Below are 25,813 nucleotides of genomic sequence, written 5' to 3'. Positions count from 1 at the left end.
TTAGGCTGCAATAATAGTCAGTTCCCAAATCTTAGCGCCTGATTTCTTGTGCCCACTGTGTGTGTGTTATAAGTCTGCCAGGGCTCTGTTCTACAATGCTGAGATTGTCACTTGAAGTTCAGTTCAGATGGAGCAGTACATAGCAAGGAGAAGAGGAAATGTGGTGAAGCCTGCACTGGTTCTTAAAGCTTTACATGGATGTGAGCACATTTATTGGCCAATGAAAGTCGTATTGCCACTCATACCTGACTTCTTGCAGGCAGGGATGTGCAGTCTTACCTGCTTTGATGCAGAGATACCAGCAAACTTGTGAATATCCCTAAAGCCTACCGTAATATCATGGAGGGGTTTAGTTGCTAAGTTGTGTCTGACCCTTGGAACCTCATGAACTGTGGCCCATCAGGCTCCTCTGTCCATGAGATTTTCCAGGCTAGAATACTGGAGTGGGTTGGCATTTCCTTCTCCACCCTTATATCATTAGGGCCTAACATAGATCTTATTGTATTCTAATTAGTCATTATTTTGGTTAAACATGTTGTTGTTACTACCAGTCTCCCTCCTTTTTAGCTACTTCGTGGAAATATGTGAAAATATGAATCTAATCCTGTCAGTCTCCCGCTTAAATGTGTGGTTGTTATCGCCCTATGGGTGGATCATGAATTCTTCAGTAGAGGCTAAACTGCGTGTATGAGCATAAGAGCCGGAGTCTGATGTCTGTGGATGTGAACCCTGGCTTTGCTATTAGTTGTGTATTTTTAGGCATGTCATTTTATGAGTCTAGCGTTATCTCAAAAATGAATTTAATAATAACACTTAAGAGGGTTTTTATAATGATTAAATGAAATAACATACATGGAATATATTTTAGATTTTACAAATTGATAGACAGACAGAATTCATCCAAACTTCCCTTTACAGGCTTCTCTCCAGTGCCATCCCCTCTCCCAGGTCTAACTGGTTTTTTGGTCTCTAGTCACTATACACTCTGTCATACTTCATGCCTTTGCTGGTGCTGTTTCCATTTCCTAGAATTGCCCACTCCCCCAGTGAGGAAAACTCCAATTTATTTATTAATTTTCTTAACTAATAGACTTCATTTTTAGAGGAATTGTAGATTTACAGAGAATTGAGCAGATAGTACATAGAGTTCTCACATTCTGTCTCTTTTCTCACTCAGTTTCCCCTCTTAGTAACATCTTACACTAATGTGGTACATTTGTTACAATTGACAAACTGATAGTTAATATATTATTACTAACTGAAGTTCATAGTTTATGCTAGCATTCACTATTGGTGTGACACATCCTGTGAGTTTTGACCAACATGTGATGCACTGTGTACATAATTAAAATGTCATGCAGAATAGTCTCACGGCCCTAAACCCCCTGTGCTGTATCCTCTCCCCGCACTGAAACCACCGATCCTTTTGCTTTCTCTGTAGTTTTGCCTTTTCCAGAGGATCACATAGTTGAGATTACATAGTGTAATAGTGTGTAGTTTGTTAAGACTGTAATCTTTCATCAAGCAATATACATTTAAGGTTTCCTTCATGTCTCTTTGTGGCTCAATAGATCATTTATTTTCAGTGCTGAATAGTACTCCATTCTAAAGATATACCAAGTTTTATTTATCTGTTCACCTATTGAAAGACATCTTGATTGCTTCCAGCTTTTAACCATTATGAACAAAGGTGTTGCAAACATACATGTGCATGTTTTTGGGTGGACATAGTATTTATTTCCTTAAGGTAAATACTTGGGAGCATGATTACTGGGTCATATGCTATGAGTATGTTTGTAGGAAATGACCCAAATATTTTCCAAGGTGGCTATCCCATTTTGCATTCCCATTAGCAATCAGTGAGAGTTCCTATTGCTCACTTCCTCACCAGGATTCGATCTTGTCAGTTGTGTTGGATTTTCACTGTTCTGATAGGTGTGTAGTGGTATCTCGTTGTTTTAACTTGCAGTTCTCTGATGATACATGATGTGGGCATCTTTTAATATGCTTCTTTGCCATCTGTATATAGTCAGCCCTCCATATCCACAGGTTCTGCATCTATAGATTCAACAAACCACAGGTTAAAAATATTTGGGAAAAAAAATCCAGAAAGTTCCAAAAAGCAAAATTTGAATTTATCATGCACCAGTTCTTTGGAAGGAATGATGCTAAAGCTGAAACTCCAGTACTTTGGCCACCTCATGCAAAGAGTTGACTCATTGGAAAAGACTCTGATGCTGGGAGGGATTAGGGGCAGGAGGAAAAGGGGACGACAGAGGATGAGATGGCTGGATGGCATCACCGACTCGATGGATGTGAGTTTGAGTGAACTCCGGGAGTTGGTGATGGGATAGGGAGGCCTGGCATGCTGCGATTCATGGGGTCGCAAAGAGTCGGATGTGACTGAGCGACTGAACTGAACTGAGTGACTATTTACCTTGTATTTACATTAGGTATGCTGTGCTTAGTTGCTAAGTCATGCACAACTCTTTGCAACCCAATGGACTATAGCCCGCCAGGCTCCTCTGTCCATGGGGATTCTCCAGGCAAGAATCCTGGAGTGGGTTGCCATGCCCTCCTCCAGGGGATATTCCCAACCCAGAGATTGAACCCAGGTCTCCTGCATTGCAGGTGTGTTCTTTACTAACTGTGCCACCAGGGAAGCCGAATTTACATTATATTAGGCATTATAAGTAATCTTCAGTTAATTTAAAGAATATGGGAAGATGTGCATAGGTTATATGTACATGCCATACCATTTTACATGAGGGACTTGAGCATCCACAGGTGTTGGTACCTGCTAGAGTCCTGGATCCAGTGCCTTGCAGATACTGAAGACAACTGTATCTTCTTTGGTGAGGTGTATTTTCAGGTTTTTTGTCCATTTTAAAGTTGGATTGTTTTCTTGTTGTGTTTTAAGGGTTTTTGTTTGTTTGTTTGAATGTTTGATATATTTTGGATATGGATACAAGTCCTTTGTCAGATAAATGTTTTGCAAATATCTTCTCCCAGCTTGTAGCTTGTCTTCTCAGTCTCCTAGCCATATTTTTCACTGAGCACAGTTGTTAATTTTGATGAAATCCAACTTAGTAATTTTTTCTTTCATGGGTCATGCCTTTGGTGTTTTATCTATAAATTCATTGCCAAACTCCAGGTCCCCTAGAATTTCTCTTATCTTTAACGAGTTTTATAGTTCTACATTTTACATGTACTGTGATCCGTTTTGAGTCGGTTTGTATGCAAGGTGTAAAGTCTGTGTCTAGATTCGCTTTCTTTGCATCTGGATGTCCAGTTGTTCCAGCACCATTTTTTGAAAAGACTGTCCTTTCACCTTTGAATTACTTTTGCTCATTTGTCAAAATTAGTTGATTCTGTTTGTGTAAGTCTAGAGAATTTTCATGAGTGTATGAGTGACTAAGGAAATGAACCACCCAACAGACCCCAGACACTCTAATATCTTTGTCAGTTTTGACCACTTAAAGTGCTTTTACCAACATTTTGTATTGCATATACCAATAATTCTAAAATGCCCTGGAGTAAAGGGTGGATTTTCTTATGCCTACCTTAGCAGAAGAGTATTATGAGTAATATGCTTTAGCATATGAAGATAATAACCCTTCCCATCATCAGTGGGGCAAGCTTCTTGTGTTGTCTTTTTAGTTTTGGTAACATAACATCATGTTCTATTTTCTGGTCATCTGTCTCCTACCACATCTTTGAAATGAGACCCCTGGGTTGGGAAGATCCCCAGGATAAGGGAATGGCAACCCACTCCAGTATTCTTGCCTGGAGAATCCCATGGACAGAGGAGCCTGGAGGGCTACAGCCCATGGGGTCGCAGAGAGTCAGATATGACTGAGTGATTGACACTAAGTGAGTGTTGTCTTGGTTAGGGTAGGTAAATAAATGAAAATTAAACATTTTGAGCATCTTCTGTGAACCCTGAAAAGAGCTCTTTACAATTTCTATCTTATGTTTTACTCATCAGAGCACTGCGAAATATTAATATTCCCATTTACATATAAAGAAACTGAGGCTCAGAGATGTGGCATAACTTGTGCAGTATTACATGGTTTTCCTTGGAACCCGTACATGCCTGATTCCAGAGTCTGTCCCTATTCTTCTCCACCCCTCTGCCTCTTGGGTTGCAGGTGGTAATGCCTTAGGTTCATGGGCACTGAACTGGCAGGGGATACAAGATGTGTGTGGACTGGGACAGTAAAGATGAAAAAGTGTATTTCTGGTACTAGTTGTGGGAGTATTTCCCCTGTTCTTAAAACTATATGCAGTTAATCAGCAATTATGTCAAATATTCTCTATCTGTGTGTTTAATCATCCCACAAAATAAAACCCTTATGAAAATATATACAATAAGGGGAAAAACATTCTAGCTGTGAAGGAAAGCATGTTTAATTCTTCAAAATAATATTTAATAGTAGTATCATCAATATGGTTATAGTTGGGGTAGTTTTGTTGTTCTTTAGTCGCTAAGTTGTGTCCAGTTTTTTGCAACCTGTGTAGTTTTAGATTTTGTCTATTTTATGTCCCAAACTGAAAGTCCTTAAAGGTGGTTTGAAAAAATATGAGCCAGTTTCCTTCTCTAGCTTCATGTCCCATGAAAGGACTCGTCAGGTGCAGTTCTTCTGCAAATACTCAGGTTACAGAGCAAGGGGTAATGACTCCTGTGTGTGAAGTCTGCAGCTGGAAATCATGCTTTGGCAAGACCATGGGTAATTTATCTTTTGTAAAAAGAGAAAAGTGTTGTCTTATTCCAACCAGATAGTTTGTTAGCATAACTATTTGTGTGCATTTTGATATTCAAATACAGATGTTCCAAAATGTTTCCGCTGTGGGAAGCAGCTGCTGCTATTCTAGCACAGAAATCTCAATGAGATTAATATACAAAGGCAGTGTGAACCTTAGTAGCAAGTATAGCATCTGTTTGAGGTGGGGCTTGTGAGTCCCCTAGATAGCGGGTCTTCATATTCTCGTTAACAGCCTGAAACTATTGTTTCAGATCTAAGCTTGTTCTGAAGGAATAGGAACAAAGACAAGTGATTAATTTGTAATTCACTTAGCTGATAAATATCATCACATGTATTTGCCCAGCGGCTGTAAAACACTGGCCTTCATTTCCAGTGGCAATTGATAGGAATACAGATGTTGGGTCACAATGACTGATGTTTTCAGTGCTGTTACTAGCTTCTGCTCTGGTAGCAGAGCTCAGCCCTGCCAGCTTGCAGTCATAAAACATCCATCCACACCTTAGTGATGCGTTTACAGAGAACTTCACAGTTTACTCAGGACACTCGCACGTACTACTTCATCTGATCCCATCCTAACCCTGGTAAGTACACGTGCTGTCATTATCAGAACAGTTTACATATAAAGAAAACACAGGTGAAGGGGTTGAATGACTTACCAGGGTGACACAGACAGGGCCTCTGACTCTAAATCCTGTTCCATCCCTGTACTACGTCAAGCAGCCTTTCTCATTTCGGAGGCTGTGATGTGTGCTTCAGAAACTATATTGTCCTGTCTGGAGCTGCCAGTTTCCAGGACACCCTCATGAGGAGTCCCAGCCTGATGGTGCTGCCTGCGACTGGCAGGTGCCAGGGAAGAACTAATGCAGTCATTCTTCCCTCTTTCCCTCACACCCCAGAAGGGGTGTGTTCAGGAGAGCTTGAGCAAATGAGCTCCTATGTCTCTCTGGCATTTACAGAAATGAAGAACCAGAAGCAGAAGATCCCTGGGCTGTCATTTGGAGTTGCCATAAACCAGAAATTTCTAAGAACAGTGACGCCTGGGGTGCTGTGCCTGCCCCAGGCCTTATAAATCTATTCCCTGCAGTGTTCAAGGGCTCATTGCCTCCAACCAGACCTACTGTTTGGAATTATCTAGTGAATTATTTATGGTTTACACATTTGACAGAGGCTCATGGCTAAGTTGGAAAACACTCAGTTCCTGGCTTACTGCTGGGTCCTAGAAACATCTGTCTGGAAAACCAAGGCTCAGAAAAGTGAAGTTTCTAAAGGTCCCAGAACTCGGAAACAGCAGCACAGTTTTGAACCACGTACGTCTGATTCCAAGCTATACTAGCTCCAGAGTGAGGGAGCCATGTGTTTTACTTTGAGAGCAGCAGAGATTTGCAGATAGGAGGGTTTGTGAACTGTGTTCTCTCTAGCTCCACTTGGGCACAGAAGGATCCCTGCGAGTAAGGAGGGGAGGGCCAGTTACAGAAGGGAAAGAGAGAGACTGAGCCCCTGGGCCTGCGGCAAGGAGGATAGAAGCTCATCGGGTGTGGGGTGGGGAGTTGTGAGCAGTAGAAAGGCCCATGTGCAATGTGCTGACATGAAGTCTTAACCTCTGATCCCAAAGAGGTTCCCAAAGTAGGAACCAGAGGCCAGTTCACGTCCAAGTGGCATGCTCTTGGGTGACATCATTGCTGCTTCTGCCAGAATCATGTTGCTGCAGGATTGTGATGTTCACGGAATTGTTTCTGCTCTCCACCACTTAGAAAAAAATACAAAAAAGTACATTTCTAAGTGTTTATTTCCTCTCTGTTTTCCTCAGTCTTTTTGTGGGACCATCTGTGAAATGATAAAAGCAGCTTAAAGCTGTATGGAACCTTTGGCAAATACACAATTTGCAAGCATCATGAAGATGGTCAGTCTCAAGTCTCTATTTCAGAGGCAAAGAAATAAGGTAGCAAATCACTCACAGCTATAAAATATTAGTAAAGGTGTTCTGAAGCACACAGACGTGGAACACATCTGATAAAGCAGTGCCCTCATCCAGGTGGGATGGCCTTCCCTAGCCTGGGGGCCCTTTTGAAGATTGCTTGCCCATTTGTGACAGTTTGTTTTATCATTTGTTCTGCCAGGATCACATGTTCATGGTAGAGGGAGGGAGCATCCCAAAAAAAGGGGGCTGTGTGGCTCCAGCTGTAGGTTTGGTGAGAAGGGAGAGGAAGACAGGCAAGTTGCTGAATGAAAAGAAGGGCAGGAAATGTGCAGTGTAACTGCCTTTTATGTCTCTGCAAAGGAGTTAGAAACTAGAGGTGAGACTCTAAGACTGTCTGCACTTAGTAAGATTCTCCAACCCATGAACACATGTAACATCTCCTTAGTTATATTTGTTTCCCTTTGGTTCACTATACCAATAAAGGGGCATTTTCATTAAAACCTTTAAGACAAAAAAGAGGTCATGTTCTTTTCTTCAGACAAGAACTGCTTGAGTGGCAAGCAGTGTGAGGCGACCAGAAAGATAGCATCTTTCTGCAAAGAGGCTGAGGCCAGAAGAGGCTAGAGACAAGAACAGCAGAGCATAAACAGCAAAAGCGGTGGGGAGGCCCCGTGGGGACCACCCCATTCACAGATGCAGTTGTAACTGTCATTTTCCTCTGGTTTTCATCTCATCTAAGCCCTCCACCACAGCCAGCACTGATGAAGTCACACTGAGAGGGCAAAGATAAGAGAACAGGACCCTCCAGTGGGTCCTGGGTCACAGAATTATCAGTCATCATTCCTGATATCTCCCTTGCTGTTAGTGTATCCATTTGCTTTGGGAGAAGACAAGAATTGAGAAATGCCCAGGAGTGCAAAGAGCCGTGCATGGAGTTCTCCTATGAATGTCCTGTGTTATATTACATGTAATAATTAATTTTGATTTTCTTCAACATTTCCTTGTAACTGCAGAGGTTAATAGCTATTAACAGAGATATAATATCACAATATTAAAAATGTCAAGTCTTTAAGATGAAGGTTATATGACACACAACCTGTTTCTGTGAGATTCGGTATTGGAAGTTACTGATTAAATTGCCATTGTCTTTTATTAGGAACTTGCTGAGTGGAAGCACTGTTTTTCAGTTCTGCATACGTCTGTAGACCTCTGATAGAGACACCATTGGAAATTATATTGGATGGTTACAGTCAAACTCTCAAACATTTTATCTGCTGAAACAAACCAAAGCCATTTTCTGATGTGCTTTCTTTTCTCTGCCTTATCCTTTCTCTCCAGGCAGCTTCATCAGCCCTGAGCAGTCTGGGCCACGTGTACACAGCCATTGGAGATTACCCCAATGCACTGGCCAGTCACAAACAGTGTGTTCTTCTCGCCAAGCAATCCAAAGATGAGCTTTCTGAAGCCCGAGAACTCGGCAACATGGGAGCTGTGTATATTGCCATGGGTGACTTTGAGAATGCTGTGCAGTGCCACGAGCAGCATCTGAAGATAGCCAAGGACCTGGGGAACAAGCGAGAAGAAGCCCGGGCCTACAGCAATCTGGGCAGTGCCTATCACTACAGGAGGAACTTTGACAAGGCCATGTCTTACCACAATTACGTGCTGGAGCTGGCGCAGGAGCTGATGGAGAAGGCCATTGAGATGCGGGCCTACGCTGGCCTGGGCCACGCTGCCAGGTGCATGCAGGATTTGGAGAGGGCCAAACAGTACCACGAGCAGCAGCTGGGCATTGCTGAGGATCTCAAGGACCGGGCTGCAGAGGGGCGAGCATCTTCCAATCTGGGTAAGTACAGGCTTCCTTGCGGGACCAGGGTCAGGGCCGTGGACTGGAAGTTGCTGGAGTGACCCACTATCTTTGACAGGAATCTGTGTGTTTATTTTCAGTAGTCCTCCTTGCTTGTGTTATATTTTTCCTTCAGATATATTTCCTTGGAGCCTGCCTGCTCTAAATCAAAGGATCCTTTCTGTCATCCCAGCGCTGTGAGCGTTAGAATGCTGAAATACTGGAAAAACAAAACACCCCAACCTTTTAATCTTTCTAGAGAGAAGAGCGAGCAGATTTATCTAATTAGAGAGAAGGGGAATGAAATGCAGATATAAAGCTACGTTTGGTTTAAATGAAAGGGAAGCTGCTAGGAAGTCATCAGTGGAAAGGAATTTGAGAGGATTTTTGTTTAGAGAGATTTCTTTACTTGGTGACTTTAACACGAAGGAAATGTATTTTTTCCTCTCAATGTGTGTATATTCACAAGTGATACAGTATTAGTATAAATGTATAATTATTATTATTTTTTTTTGAAAAATTTAAGAAATTTGCAGTGTGTTTTGATACACACACTGGGTTGGGCCCAAGGTTTGTTTGGGTTTTTCCATAAGATGTTATGAATGAATGAATAAGATGAATGAATTTTTTAGCCACTCCAATACTTGGTTACAGTTTTAAGACCTTTATATATTTGGATGAATTTATAAGGAATGATAAGAGGTGATAAGTATTAGTGTCTGGCTACTTCTTAGAAGATATTGGTAGCTTTTCTCTGTACCCAAGCAGATGTGGGTACATAATGAACCAAGAGAACAGATGTGTTCAGAGGTATAAGCTGAAGTCGTCCTTGAGCCTGGAGCCTATGTTTGTGCCGCAGGAAGTCAGGGTGGGAGAGGACAAGGAGACATTGAGCTTGTTGGCACTAGCGCACGCTTAGCAGGTAGTGGCAGTGCAGTATAGAACTCAGTCCCCTTGCTTATGTGACCTACAAAACCCTACTTCTCTGCATATAATTTTAGCACTACTTCTTCTTCCCCTCTGCCTCCACTTACTGTAACCATACGTTTCATTAATATGGTTGTTAGAATAAGTCTGACAAATCCCTGAAGATGACACTGAAGATGAGATCAGAATGAGAACCTGGAGAGTCTGATAAAAACTGTAGAAATAAGTTCTTGGTATTATATATTCATTCAACAGATTTCAGGTATTTATTGAATCATTACTGTGTGTTGAATCCTGGAATAATTGCCTCAAGTGATAGAGAAGTTTGAAAAAAAAAATGCTTGGCCTCAAAGAACTTGTAATTTAGTTGGTAAAATAAGACTAACCCACAGGGCAACGACGGACTCCCTACAGAGCAGAGTTAATGATGTTGTTGCCATGAGATTCCCGGAAGGGAGTCCCTGAGGAGTGGGAGTAGTCTGGAAAGCTTCTTGGAGGGCATGGCACCCAGGGGAACCTTGAAGAATAGCTGAGATTTGGCCAGAAATGGGATGGCATTGATGGCAAGGGGAATGTGATACAAAGAACTTGATATGATAGGTTGGCCTGTCTGAGGGACAGTGGCATGATTAGCCTTCAGGAATGTGCTAGAGGATGGTAGAAGATTATAAGATTATTATGAAAAGTAGGCAAGGAACTGCTAGCGAACAGGAACTCCTGAAGATTTTGAAATGTAGGAGGGAGAACACTGACTAGATGTTTCAAGAAGACAAGTTGGGCAGTGGCATGTAGGAGAGGCTGGAGGGCTTGGAACCTGGAGTGGAGAAGGCTGTGCCTGTTAGACAGTTCATCTTGTGTCAGAAATCTATCATTTTGATTAGTTGTATTTTCCAAAGACTTTGTTCATATAAATTGTTGGATTATTGGCATAAAGTTGTTTGTAATACTTCTGTATTTTCCTTTTAATGCTGGTAGGATATGCCCTGTTTCATTTCTGTTATTGGTAGTTTGTATTCTATACCTGTACAACAGCCCCCTCACCCTTTTCTAGATTATTCTAACTAGAGATTTATCCATTTTCTTGATCTTTTTAAAGAACCAACTTTTGTTGTTGTTAATTTTTTTCTATCGCTTGTCTTATTTTTTGATTTCATTTTTTTGATTTCATTTTTAGTATTTTCTTTCTGCCACTTTCTTTGGGTCCTCTTTCTAGCCTCTCAAGATTGTAATTTAGGTTATTGATTTTAGACCTTTCTTATTTCTAATACAAGCATTAAAAAATATAAAATTTCCTCTAATCACTGATTTAGCTGCATCCAATAATTTTTGATATGTTTTTGCTTTCATTGGGTTTAAATTATTTTCCAAAATATTTTATGATTTCCCTTTAAACCCTGTGTTGTTTAGAAGTACCATTTAAAACATTTGGGATTTTCCTACTTTATTGTTATCAAATTCTGGTTTAATTCCATTGTAGTCAGAGAACATACTTTGTAGTATTGCAGTGGGTGTCTCTGCAGGGGCTGTTTTGGTCAAGGTAGTTGATGGTTATATATTGTTAGCATCCACTGTCTGGCATGGCCAGTGCCCTCAGGTAAACAAAGACTCTTAGACTGGGCAGTCTAAGGGTTATAGAGTGCCTCTGAGAGCCAAGGGTAAAGGCTGGACCTCTCTGGGCAAGGTTAATTATTTACTGCGTAAGTGCATATTAAAATTTAGATATAATAATTTTTAGCTCTAGAATTTCCATTTGGTTCATTTAATTAATATTTCAGTTTTCCTAAGATTTATGTGTTTATTCATTACATGTATATTTTCCTTCTCGTAGGCAGCTCTAGTTATTACAAAAGCTTATAAAATCTTGCTTCTAGTTCCATGTGGATCATCTCAGAGTTACACCCTTTTGATTGCCTGTTGTTGTCATTACTTTTTAATAGCTTGACCGAGGTATAATTCACATAGCATACTATTTATCCCTTTAAGGTGTGTGATTCAGTGGTTTGTAGTGTAGTCACAGAGTTGTGCATTGATTGCCTTTTGTTTCGAGTTTTTAGTCACATTTTAATGTACTTTTAGATATGGAATTATATCCAACATTGTCAGTGATATTTTAGAAAGACTCTGGATTCTGATATAGTTTTCTTAGCAGTATTGACTTTTGTTGTTGTTTTACCAGTTAACTTAATTCAAACTCCAGATTCTGTCTTCCCTATGATTTCAGGCAGCTGAAATCTCTGTTCAGTCTTTCAGCTTTCATGGAGCTGCTTAGGTCCCAGGTGCTCAGACAGTAAAGAATCTACCTACAAGACAGGAGACCTGGGTTTGATCCCTGGGCTGGGAAGATCCCCTGTGAAGGGAATGGCAACACTCTAGTATTCTTGCCTGGAGAATTCCATGGACAGAGAAGTCTGGTGGGCCCCAATCCATACAGGTCACAAAGAGTCGGACATGACTGAGTGACTAACACACACACACACACATGCATATTTCATGAGTTAAACAGAGATTTGTGTAGAATTTATACTCAGAATTCAAGGCTCCCCACTGTGACTCTCTCTGGGATTTTGCCTTTGTGTTTTCAAACCAGAAAGATGGTGTATATATACTTGAGTTTTAGTCTCACCACATAGCTCTGGTGGGGTTTGCCCTCTGGTCCCTGCCACCACAAAATGCCCTCTGGCAATTCAAAAATGGGAAATTGACCTAATGCCATTCCCTTCTGCAAAGAGTCAACTCCAACCTTGCTAACAATTTCTCATTGCTTTTGGTTGCACACCAATGTTTTTAGGTAAGTTCCTTCCCCTTCCCTCTCTGTACGAGCCCCCTGCCCCTTCCACACCAACCCTCCTGCCCCCTGTCAGACTCTAACTGTTATCTGTAGGTGGGTGTGTCTGATAGGAGCTGCTCCTCCGTTACTGGAAGTGGAACTCCTCCTATCTGTTTTGCTATTGTTCAGTCGCTCAGTCATGTCCAACTCTTTGTGACTCCATGGACTGCAGCACACTAGGCTTCCATTCCTTCACTATCTCCCAGAGTTTGCTGAAACTTAAATCCATTGAGTCAGTGATGCCATCTAACCATCTTATCCTCTGTCATCCCCTTCTCCTGCCCTCAATTTTTCCCAGCGTCAGGATCTTTTCCTATGAGTTGGCTCTTCCCGTCAGGTGGCCAAAGTATTGGAGCTTCAGCTTCAACATCAGTCCTTCCAGTGAATATTCAGGGTTGATTTCCTTTATGATGGACTCATGTTTGGTGGTGGTTTAGTCCCTAAAGTCATGTCCGACTCTTGCGACTCCATGGACTGTAGCCTACCAGACTCCTAACCCACTACAATTTGATATGTACCTTTTGTACCCTGAAAAAGATCAACGGTGGTTTCCTGCTGGCTCAGTTGAAAGATCTCTTGATCTCACCTCTAAATTTCCCTAATCAGTACACAACATTTGGCAGGCTTTACTCTTTGGTAAAATTCTCTCCTCCTTCAGTTTCTGGGAAGCACCACTGTCCTGATTTCTTCTTGGCTGCTCTTTCTGTACCATCTTCATTGGCTTTTCTTTAAGAGGGGGAAAAAAAAAGAAAAGTTACAAAAGTGGTACTTACTTTTGTTAAAAATTCTTACACTATGAAAGGGTATAAAGTAGAAACAAGAGGTGCACCCCTTACATTCTTTCTTCCGCCACACTCTTCAGAGCTAACTGCTGTTGGCAACTTGGTGAGACTCGTTCCAAACCTTCTTATTCTGCACGCAAACACACAGTGGTACAGTCACATATGTAAATATACACACGTGTGCACAGGTTGGTCCTTTTTTAAAAACTTGGATCATGATGTATATCCTTTTCAGCCACCTGCTTTTTTTAGCCCACTTTCCCTCTTGGGCTTCCCTCTGTGTCATTATTCCGATTCCCTACTTTATTTTTAATGGCCCTTTTCCACTGTGTTGCCATGTGTTAAATGTGGGAGTTCTTGTATTTTGTTCCTGATTCTTTCCCCTTCTTTGTATCTTGTTCTTTATAATTTACGCCACCACACCTTCAGCTGCTGCTTCAGCACACATTGTTTCTAAACTTGTTTTCACCAGGTCTGACCTGCTGCCTGAGATTGTTTTCACATCTTCAGCTGCCTAGTGGATGCTTCTTCTGATTTTCATGCTGATCTGACTAAGTTTGTGAGTCCAAATGGGAAATATCTTTTTCCTAAATTAGCTGCTTCTCCTAGCTTTTTTATTCTGTTGATCACAGCCCCATTCTTCTAGTCATCTCTATTAATTTTCTATTGCTATTGTAACATATTGCCACAAGCTTAGTGGTTTCAGACAACACAAATGGTTTCTCTTACAGTGCTGGAGATTAGGAGACTGAAATTAATTTCACCAGGCTGAGGTCAGCGTTAGTGAGCCTGGTTTCTTGGCTCTAGGGAAGAATCAGCTTCTGGTGGCTGCCTGTGTTTGTTGGCTGGTGGCCTCTTCCTCCAGTTCCAGGGTGTGCCACTCCAGTCTTTGCCTCTGAGTCATCATATTACCTTCTCTTCCCACCCAACTCCTCTTGTATCCCTCTTTAAAAAAGGCTATTGTGTTTACATCAAGCCCACTTAGTAATCCAGAATATTCTTTTCAAGATCCACAACTTAATCATACCTCCAAAATCCCCTTTGTCATGTAAAGTAACATCCACAGCTTCCTGGGATTAGAATGCAGACATTAGGGAGGGAGGGGTTTGTCATTCAGCTTGGTCATACCATCCTGACTTAGAAATCTAAAGTCATCTTTGATTTCTTACCCCACCCCACCCCCTTTTTTTCAGTTGACACTCAATCTATGCTATGCTGAGTCACTTCAGTTGTGTCCGACTCTGTGCGACCCCATAGACAGCAGCCCACCAGGCTCCCCCATCCCTGGGATTCTCCAGGCAAGAACACCGGAGTGGGTTGCCATTTCCTTCCCCAATGCATGAAAGTGTAAAGGGAAAGTGAAGTCGCTCAGTCGTGTCCGACTCTTAGCGACCCCATGGATTGCAGCCTAACAGGCTCCTCCGTCCATGGGATTTTCCAGGCAAGAGTACTGGAGTGGGGTGCCATTGCCTTCTCCGGACACTCAATCTAGCAGTTGTCAAATAAATATTCTCATTGAAGTGTTTTATTTTTCTTGCTCCTTTCCTGGTTGCCCAGTCTGTTGCAATAACCAACTAGTTGGGTTTTCCTCACTACCATCCCCTCCCTCCATGTGTCCTCCATCCCACATGTCAAGAGTAGACCAACCTTCCTAAACTGTACCTCAAAATGGGGCCTATCATGGTTTCCATTTTTAAATTCTGCTGCTCCTCTGTCCATATTCTTTACCTAAAACTGCTTTTCCGTCTTCTCTAATCAAGCCCCGCTGGCTGGCCTTTCTTGCTTTAATGTATTTTCTCAAGCTATTTCTTCCAGTTAGAAGAACTTCTGTGTCTCTATTTTGCTTGTCTAAGGTTTGCTTATCTTTTTAGTATTATCCCAGACACCATTCGTTTCTTGAAGCCCTCTCTTGATAACAAGAAAAGTTATTTACCTTGTCTGAGTCCTGAGTCTACTTTAAAAATTTCTCTTATTCTATGTCTATTTAATCATAAAATATGGTTATTTGTACTCTTGTATAATTACCTCCACTGGATTAAAACGCGATGGATGTGTGAACGAATAGCATTCAACTTCATGGTCCCTGTATCTCTGAGTATAACTGTTTAGACATAATGAGAATTCAGTAAGTGTTTATATGATTAGACTGGACGAGTCAAAGCTCATGCCAAGATGTTGTGCCTTGGTGGGATTGGAAGAATAGTGGTGCCTTTGGAAAGAAACAGGAAAGCTGAGAGGCGGAACTTGCCAAAACCTGTTCCTTATCAAACGTGGTATGTTTGTTTTGGACATGCCCAGTATGTGTTTCTCTGGATGTAACATGAACAAATAGAACTAGAAACAAGTATTAAGATGGCATCATCCTAATGACACCTATAAGGTAAGAGAGGAAAGCCAGTCAGGGAGCCTGAGTCAGGATCACAGAGGGTGGAGGTGATCCAGCTAGAGTTCAGGGAGAGGAGAACCTCAGCATGTGGAAGGCATATCACTTGTATCAGAGAAGCCAAGGAGAATGAGATTTGAGTCACTAAGAAGGTTTTTTGACCTTAGAGGCTTTCTGTGCATGTCTGAGGGAGAAGCCAATAGAACTTACGGAGATGGAGAAAAAGAGAAGATGGAGATGATGAGAAATCTTTGCCCTTTGGTGGTCAGCATGTACCAATATTTACCATCCACCTTGTAGTTGATTTAAAATAAAGCAAATAGAAATGATTTAGACTCTTTAGGTTTCTTATGAACAACAAAGAATCGCTTAGGTGTTTTCTAAGTATATCTTAATTGTGAAAATAACGCTACTGTAAATTTTGCCTGAAAAAATGTTCATCTTGTCTTTTTTATGCTCAAAACAACAGTAGTTGCGTGATCTTATTTCTGTAGCGTCTGGTTTTTTGGTAACCTTCTTTATGGTTCTTATTTTGGTAGTTTGGAGTCAAATCTGCTAGGCTGCAAAGTATGTCACTTGAGTCAGGACTCAGTTCAAGTCCTCTTTCTCTGATCGTCCCAGATCTTCTCACTCATGGGGGAGGCAGGCAGCAGTGCTTCTTGTTTTTCTTTGAGATAAGCTGCAGTTAGAGAAGTGAGAAGGGGGCGCATTAGAAAGATGGCTCCTCCCTCCCGTCCTTCCTTTTTTCTTTTTCTTCCTTTCTCTTTCTGGATGAAGGTGACCACTTTGCTTGCCACAATGCCCCTGAAACACATACAGAAGTGAACATATTTCAGAAACTACTTCCCATGCACAACAGTGTCAGAGCTGGTTCTGTTTCTAGTATTGGGTCAGACATGAGAAATGAAAAGTATTTTTCAACAGGGCCTAGGGTGAAATACCTAATTATCTATGGAAAATAATTAAAAAATTTAAAATGTCTGTGCCTTTTGAGTCAAAAAGATGTTTGATATCTGGAAAGTAGCTTATTTGGGAAAGAAAGGGAAATGGGAGTTGTTTTATTTTATATTGGAATTATTTTATTTTATATTGGGATGTAGTTGATTAACAATGTCTTAGTGTCAGGTGTACAGCAGTGATTCAGTTATATGAGTACATGCATCTATTCTTTTTCAAGTTCTTTTCCCATTTAGGTTATTATAAAATGTTGAGCAGAGTTCCTTGTGCTATACAGTAGGACCTTGTTGGTTATCTATTTTAAATATAGCAGTGTGGGACTCATGTTCATTAATTCATTTGCTCACTTAATCATTTATTCTTTTGCACAACAAATATTTCTCGAACATTAGTTATGTGACAGGCACTGTGCTATCATTTATGAATAAAGCTGGCATAGTTCCTGTCCTCATAGAGCTTATGGTTTTTCATTTACCAAGCTTATATTGAGATCTGCTCTGTGTCACATATTTATATTCATTTTCATATTTAATCATCTCCACAAACCTATGAGGTCAAGAGTATTAATTAATTTTACATATGAGAAAATCACAGCCCAGATAGATTTAAAAATTTCTTTATCTATTTGGTTTCAAGAGACCTGTAGCATAAAAGATTTAGTAAGATCTCATAAAATGATGTGGCTTCTTTTTTCCCCATGTTTTCAAACCAACGTGGGAGTCATGTGTTTTGGTAAAAGTTTGGTAGCTATCCTGGTGGGTATACACACAGTACAGCAAGATAATGGTCACCAAAAGCAGGACTCACAGCTGTTCTAATTCTAGGATTTAAGAAATATCATTTGAATAACTTTTATAAAAATTATGTTTATAAACTCTGACAATGTGAATCAAAAAATTCTAAATTCCCATAGGAAGATGGAGCAGTATTACATGTTGTATACATAACAAACACACATTGTACCTTAATTATATCGTATTCCTGATTACATTTTATGAATTAAGTAATTACTGTGAACACATGTAAAACACAATATCTTGAAAAATCTTGTAATATGTTTCTTTTGTAAGAGAAAAAAATTCTGTCATATGGCAGTAACTCTCTTTTACCTATTTTTCACATTGCAATTTTTATATGTTGGGTTTTCTTTAGGCAGAGAGAGGTCTAACTTTACAAGTAAAATGTTAGTAATTGTAGATAGTAATTAATTTACACTCATTGGGTATTTATCTTTGAACATCCACAGTATGATTTATGAGACTGCTTTCAAAATAGCCACTTAAGATACTAAGATACTGAAGGGTCCATAAGACCTCACAAAGAAGTTCTTGCTACAGCAATGTAATTCCATAACATTTGTGTTTTATGAAGTAGATTGGTATTTATGAGGTATACTATGAGGTAAATTGTTATTATTCCTTTTCACTGATGAGGGTTCCAGAGATTAACGAATGTCTGTAATTCACCAAAGGTTGTGGAGTAAGAGGCAGAGTTGAGTCTAGACTTCCAGTCTCTGATTTGGTCCTCTGATCCTTCCATGAGGGAGCATTCCCCCTGGAATGGTGGGTGGATTCCAGAGGGAGCCATGCTGAGGTTACTTAGCCTAGGGCGAAAAGCCACACCCACCCTCCATCCAGAGGAAGATGAGAGAAGCACACAGGAGGGCTCTCGGCCACTGTGAGCGGCGGTCCCAGCCTGTGCTCCCCGGGAAGGACAGGCACCATCAATGGGGGAGCAGGCCTCTCTCCTCTTTCCCTGGAGGGTCTATTTTCTGTTGATTACTCGCACTGAACTAGATACTTTGTGTATGTTATTTCATGTCATCTTCACTACAGAGCCTTGTGGTAGGCATAGAGGTAGAGGTACTGGCCCAGGATCGTACGGTTTATAAGCAGCAGAGGCAAGCTCCAAACCCAGGTTTACCTGCTGTCATCTGCGACAGCTCACAGCCTCCTCTGAACCCCATGCACTTAATTGAACTGTTAGTTCTTACTTGAGACTCATAGACGAGACTACACAGATTGTCAAAGTCTAGTTAAGATCCATGCTGTAGGAAGCCAAACCACACACCTCTGCTTTCCTTTCAAAACAGTTCCTATTCAGGTCATGAAAAGGGGAAAAATGTGTCCCACAACCTGAAACAGATTTTTCTAGACATCTAAAAAAAAGTAACAAGAAAGTGCTTTCCCTGTTTGAAAGGAGAAATGAAAAATAGAGAGCGTCAACCAGAGCAGGAGGTTTTTCTGATCAAGCACCGGAGGACTCACAGAAAATGATTCAGGCCCTCATTACGGTGGTGACACACACATCCTGTGCTGCGCCCCACACCTATCAGTACCTAATAAATATTAATAATATTTATTCTCTCCTTTAGGTCAAGATTTGTCACCCTGCTTGTCTAGACATTGCCATTTAAAGGGAGCTGTGATTTGCTTACAGATACAGCACGTCTGTAAACATGTGAGCGGCGACGGACAGGGCAGTAAATCTTGGTCAGCGCTGCACTTTGGAGGGTTGCAGCCGAGGCTGCAGAACTGTGGTTGGAATAATGAAGTGGGTGCTCGCTGCCAGGTCCCAGGGTCTGTCTCCAGCAGGCAGAGCCTAGCAGTAAATTAGCTTATGTTTCAGCTTGGCAGTTGGCACTTGGTTCATTTGTAGATGCTAATTGTAATCTGATGTTATCAGCAGCAGGTAATTGAAATGGTCTTGATGAATTACTTAATTTCTTTTAATAGCTGAGTCTTCAAGAACTGAATAAAGAAGATAAGGTGATCAGGAGGAAAATACAACAGCTCCATCTTTCTAATTAGTGCTTGGAGGTTTTTTCTTCTTTACACAAATGATTATGAACATGTGAGGCTGAATAGGTTTATGTGTCAAAAGCCCCCATGGGGGCATTTCCCACTAGTCAGCCTAGTCCTGAGCATTGATAACACTTCTGTTAGGACTTCAGAAGGGAACATTTGAGTGATTACTTTGGAGAACATTGATTTCTGAACACAATTTCGTTTTCCCAGACTTAGGTGGGCACTGCCTTCCGGGGGTATTGCCACTTTGGCATTCACTGAGCCTTCAGCCCTTCTTGCATGGCTGTTCTGTGTGAGCAGTGCTACCTGGCACTATGATGTGAGCAGGGGAGCCTCACAATGAGGTTTAGTCGCTGGCTCCTGCCACCCACACCTGGCGCTGGCACACCTGCCTGTCCCTGAGTCTTTCCATCTGTAGCAGCTCCTGTGTAGCCATTTGCTTTGCCAGCAATGGTGGGTGCAGATGTGACCCCAGGTCCTGCCATCTGTGCTGGACACTGCCTGTTGGACCTGTGCCACATGACTGTAGTGGGCTTTGCAGGGTATTTCTTGTAGAAACATTTGGCTCTGTTTTAGTCTCATGTTCATTCCTTAAGGAATCCATCTGTTTTGAGGTCAGTCTGGAGGAATTTGCTTTTTGATTAATTTTTTGAGAAAATCAAAATAACAGTGGAAAAAGTTGAACATTTGAACTGGGTCTCTTAGCTAGACATTCAGATGACGTCTGTGGTTCTTCTTCATGGTGAGTTCCTGTTACAGGTGAAGATTCCAGGTCTCTAAGTCGCCAATACGATATTGGCAGTATTGCCTTTGATGGTTTATGCATTGCAGAGATACTGGTACTGTTCTACTTCTTGATCTGGGGTGGTAGTTACATGGCTGTGCTCACTTTTGAAAATTTGTTCAAATGTATGCTTAAAATTTCATACCTTTCTGACTGTATATTATACTTTAATTAAAGGTTTACTTTTAAAAACACATTGCTGTCTGTGGGCAGAGTAGAATTGGAATGTTATGCCTTTCTTGATCCTAATCCATGACCATGGCCTTCACCACCATACACCAAATCCCCAAACCCAGACCTCACTTCCATCTGAGACATCTGTTTATTCCTGCTCCCTAGACAGCTCCATCTGCCCCAAATAGGCCTCTGTCTTAAGTCTGTGACTTCATGAGTTGACTCTGGGTGGGCTCTTGGATGGGAGCAGAAGGACCAGCCCATGATTAGAAGCTTGAAATGTGCAGCCTTGACCTCCCCATCCTCCAAAGCTAGGAGAGTAACTAGAAATGGAGTTTTTAATAATAATTGATCACGCCTATATGAGAAAGCCTATAAAATCCTAATAGTAATCTGATATACATCATGAGAAACGCTGGGCTGGAAGAAGCACAAGCTGGAATCAAGATTGCCGGGAGAAATATCAATAACCTCAGATATGCAGATGACACCACCCTTATGGCAGAAAGTGAAGAGGAACTAAAAAGCCTCTTGATGAAAGTGAAAGAGGAGAGTGAAAAAGTTGGCTTAAAGCTCAACATTCAGAAAACGAAGATCATGGCATCTGGTCCCATCACTTCATGGCAAATAGATGGGGAAACAGTGGAAACAGTGTCAGGCTTTATTTTTGGGGGCTCCAAAATCACTGCAGATGGTGACTGCAGCCATGAAATTAAAAGATGCTTACTCCTTGGAAGGAAAGTTATGACCAACCTGGATAGCATATTAAAAAGCAGAGATATTACTTTGCCAACAAAGGTTCGTCTAGTCAAGGCTATGGTTTTTCCTGTGGTCATGTATGGATGTGAGAGTTGGACTGTGAAGAAAGCTGAGTGCCGAAGAATTGATGGTTTTGAACTGTGGTGTTGGAGAAGACTCTTGAGAGTCCCTTGGACTGCAAGGAGGTCCAACCTGTCCATCCTAAAGGAGATCAGTCCTGGGTGTTCATTGGAAGGACTGATGCTAAAGCTGAAACTCCAGTACTTTGGCCACCTCATGCGAAGAGTTGACTCATTGGAAAAGACCCTGATGCTGGGAGGGATTGGGGGCAGGAGGAGAAAGGGACAACAGAAGATGAGATGGCTGGATGGCATCACCGACTCGATGGACATGAGTTTGAGTAAACTCGGGAGTTGGTGATAGACAGGGAGGCCTAGTGTGCTGCGTGTGATTCATGGGGTCGCAAAGAGTCGGACATGACTGAGCAACTGAACTGAACTGAACTGAATCTGATATAGGGGGTTCAAAGAGCTTTCATGTTGGGGAACACACCCACACCACACCACGGAGACTCCTCTGGAGAAGCTCCTGCGCTCAGGATCCTCCTAAGGTTGGCCCTGTGTTTCTCTTCATCTGTCTGTTCAGCTGTATCCTTTATCATGCCCTTTAATAAACTGGTGTTTGTGTTTCCCTGAGTTCTGTGAGCTTCTCTAGCCAATAGTCAACCCTGAGGAGGAGGTTGTAGGAACCTCCTGTGTATAGCCTGTTGGTCAGAAGCACAGAGGTTAAGACTGGTATCTGAAGTGGGAGTGGGGTGGTCTTGTGAGATTGAGCCCCTACCTGTGGGATCTGACGCCAGCTCCTGGTAAACAGGGTCAGAATTAAGTTGAATCCTAGGACACCCAGCTGGTGTCTAAGACTCACTTGTTACCTGGGGACATCCCCTAACACCAAGCTTGATGACCAGCAGTGTTGGAATGAAATGTTCTGTGCAAGTGTACAGGAGACTTGGGGAGAGAGAGACAGTGGGAAGAACTGTTTTTTTCCTAGACAGGAAGGCAAACACTGAGACTTTTTCATATATACACCTAGCATATATATTTTTCAATAACCCTAAACATTCAGAAAGTATTTCTTGAGCACCTACTATGTGCCAGAAACTGTTGCCAGTGGCTGTGTGGTAGATAAAACAAGCATTTTAAGTGCTTAAAGGAGGGGTACTGAGTGACTTCAGAAATTATTATATGGGGTGCAATTTTAATTGAGGTAGGGGGTGCCAGAAAACTCTTCCCTAAGGAACTGGCCCCAGTTGGTGTTTCTAATGCTGTTTTCTGTCACCCTACCCCTCACTCACTCCTCCGAACCTCTGCACTCGGTCTTTCCTTTACGGTTTTCCTCACGCCATTTCTTCTGCCCTGAGTAGTCCTTCTCCTTCTGTCAAGGCTTTGAAGTCTTGCTTATTCATTCAGACTTCAGTCAAATGTCATATTACCTTAAGCCTCTCAGACTCTTCCAGGAAATTTAGTGTTCATCTGTGATCTAACATTTTGTATATGGCACTTGTTAAGCATAATTATTTACCAACTAAATCATAAATGCCAAGAATGGACAGGATAGGTTTCTTAGGTTTTTTTTGTGGTCTTATTCCCTATTAGCTAGTAAGTGGCCACACCAAATATGTATCTTGAATAGATACGGATGATAAGAGCCAAGCACTGTGGGAAATTCCAGGAACTAATTACTGAAGTCTGGGGGTCAAGTGCTTGCTGACCTCTTTCATAGCGACTGTGTTCATCCATCGTGCCTTGCTGCTTTAAGTCAAGGTATAATTCCCGCTGCTTCTGATCCCATAGCACAGGTGGACTAGTCCTGGGAGCGATGGCAGTTTCTGTACATTTTATACTGGATTTTCAAATTCCCATTGGTGTAAATGATCTCTGAAACTCTCTACTACTTTAAAAAACAGAAATTCTTTTATTTTTTCCTTGGAAAGACAATGTATATGGAAGCTGGAACTTGATCCTAAGGGCTTTTAAATGAACCAAAACTATAATCAGCTTGAGAAATAGTTAAACCAGCAGGTGGTGATTAGGTTTTATGATACCATTTTAATTTTCCTCGCTATGGTCAGTAGGAATACTGAATTGAGCAGATATTTCTTTCTTTTACATAGTCTTTTGCCCTATGATAACTGAGACAGTCTGAGAAGCAGGCAAACTAATAGATTAACCTTTCTGGATTTTTATCCAAGTAGTATACAAAGCATGGTTAAAATAAGGCCTTCTGTGCAGGTTTGAAGAGCCCTAATATTTATTACTTCTGAACAAGAAAATCACTAAGATATCACACTCTCTCTACTTTTAAGTGTATAACTTTACAGTTTATTCTCCTCTGCACTTATCATCTAGTCTTAGGAAACTAATACTAGTTTCACTTTTTAGGTATTCAAATAACAGGTTCCATAGAGAATATATGAAAGGCCTTTGTGATCTTTTCAGCACACCTGTGAAGTGGCTTAAAAGTCATGATAACAATAAGTCATTTCACTTTTGGAATGCCTCCAGTGTTGCTAACACTTTTTTTTGGGTAGCTTTCTCTGCAGGTTCATTGTTTCATTTTAAAATTCAGAAAGATAGTGCTTATTATTCTCATTTAGAAGTAAAAAAAACTGAAGAACAGAGAGATTAATTTGTTAAAGGTCCCACAGCAAGTGTGTGAGATTTGAGCCCGGAGCTCTCTGGATCTAAAGTCCATGATCTTTATAATACAGTGTCACGTGGCCTGCCTCTATAAAGAGAGTGGCTACAATTATTTACGGAAAGGGAGAGCTCTTGCATTTTTAAGTAGCTAGGACCAGTTGACATTTTAACTGGAAAAAAACTGGAAATGAGCATTTTTTTAAAAACCACAGCTTCTTTTCATTCTCATTCACTTATCCCCACTTCATGCCAGGTACACACAGGTACACCTTCAGACTGACACCAGGCATGCATGTAGCTACTCATAGACCACAACCTGAACTCACTTCTGTTTCCCAGCATGAAATCCACAAGAGGCTCAAGTGTTTAAGACTCTCTTCAGCATAATTAGTAATTTCACGGTGCCTTCAAAAAGTAGCTTTCATCGAGAACCATTTTCAGCATGTCGTTCCAGAAATTCTTCTTAAGGCTCTCTCTGACACAGCAGAAAATGCATTTGTTGAATTGGATTAAAGCCGAAATGCAACTTTTAGTTGGTATTGCTGACTCAGCCTGTCCCCATTTGACTTTCAAACAGCTTTGTTAGCTCCTGAATACAGGCTCTCAGTTTTCAAGGGATTTCAAAAAGTAGTCCTTTCTGCCCGCCTTTGAAGAGTTAAGTTACTCTGGGAAGCGAACACTTTCATTTTCAAGTAAAAATTGCATTGGTGCCATTTAGAATATTTCCAAGAGCAATTAAAAAGTGAAGTAAATGCTTTGTTGTTATCTGTCCAATGTGCTTGTAAAGCAAGCCCTCATCAGAACGGCCCCAGTGGCAAAAAAAAGTAACAGATTTGTGTTCCTGAGCCAGAATGTGAGAATTGGCCACTTATTTGAAACAACAGCAGTTCTCTGAGTTTCCCTGATTCCAAAGGAAGGTCCCATCAAATCCATTATTTAATACCGAGTAAGACAGAGACAGCTTATACCATGGCCCAGCTGTTGGAGTGCTCTGAAGGGAGGGATAATATGCTCCGTACTCAGTAAGCAGAAGGTAATGGACTCAAAGTTGTCAAGCCCTGCACAACAAGGGGAGATCTGGAGTTTAACCAGAAATTTCAGACTGTCAACCTTAACAAAACAGATGGTGTTCTTCAGTTCGTGGCACCATCCGGCGAGCTGGCATGTCTGCCTTGACAACTCCTGGTACTTCTTAAATGCCTGATGGAGAAAGACATTCTCTTTGTCATCAGTGAGGAACTCATACTACTTTGTGTGTGACAAAGGGAATAAGAAGCACCTATATGCTGAATCTTTCAGTGAACACTTCTGTGATCTTTATCCCCTGCTCCCATTCTGACCTCCAGGGCTGTGGCACTCTGCATAGGAATCCTTTGGGACTGTTCTTTTTCTTTCTCCTGGTGATGTAGAAGCCACTCAGCTCATATGCTGATTTCTCTCCATTTTAATCACTAAGAAGCCCCACTCACAAGTGGCTCCCCTTCTCTGCCAATATGATGGCTTTTACAGTGTTGTAAAGCTAGGGTGACTATAGAATTTATCACCGAGCCAGTCTAGGATATAGGGTATCGAGTCACCCTATGTCTGGCATACATGTAAAGAACCTGACTGCTGAAATCAGATGTCCTGGCATGGGATCCCAGCTATGCCACTTAATGACTTTGTGACCTTGGACAAGATGTTTAGTTGTCCTCTGCCTCAGTTTCTTCATCTGTGAAATGGGCATCTCCCAAGATGGCTATGAGGACTGAATGAGTTAATATGTGTAAAGCCTTTGGAACAATGCCTAACACATAATATTCAAAATTGTTTTCATCATTGTCATCATCATAACTTTATATCATGTGTGGGAAGATGCTAAAAGAAAGATGAAAATGCTACTGAAATACATAGTATTTCTTACCCTTCAGAATATTCTGATCTACTATAAGTTGAAGGTGGTTATCAGGGGCCAGCAATCCATGTTGTTCTTTGATCTCTTCATCTCTTTTTTTCCCCCCAACTTTTTGGAGATCTAACTGATATTTAACATTGTATAGGTTTAAGGTGGATTGTGTCATTATTTGATACATATGTACATTGCAAAATACTTCACCACAGTAAGGTTAGTTAACATACCCTCCACCACACATAATTACCATTTTGTTGTTGTTGTGAGGTCATTAAAGCCCTACTCTCCTAGTG

General features: G+C 41.3%; 1 protein-coding gene across 5 annotated transcripts in view; it reads left to right on the top strand.

The window, feature by feature from the left end:
- The window catches only part of TTC28 (tetratricopeptide repeat domain 28), a 578,341-nt gene that overhangs the window by 415,734 nt on the left and 136,794 nt on the right, over positions 1 to 25,813 (top strand). For all 5 annotated transcript variants that reach the window (XM_061385220.1, XM_061385219.1, XM_061385223.1 and 2 more), the window contains one exon: positions 8,023 to 8,530. In XM_061385220.1, coding sequence (XP_061241204.1) covers positions 8,023 to 8,530 — 508 coding nt within the window. The remainder of the gene's footprint in view (positions 1 to 8,022; positions 8,531 to 25,813) is intronic.

Source organism: Bos javanicus, chromosome 17 (genome assembly GCF_032452875.1).
Source record: "Bos javanicus breed banteng chromosome 17, ARS-OSU_banteng_1.0, whole genome shotgun sequence".
Lineage (NCBI taxonomy): Eukaryota > Metazoa > Chordata > Mammalia > Artiodactyla > Bovidae > Bos > Bos javanicus.
This window is presented reverse-complemented; position numbering and strand designations above follow the sequence as displayed.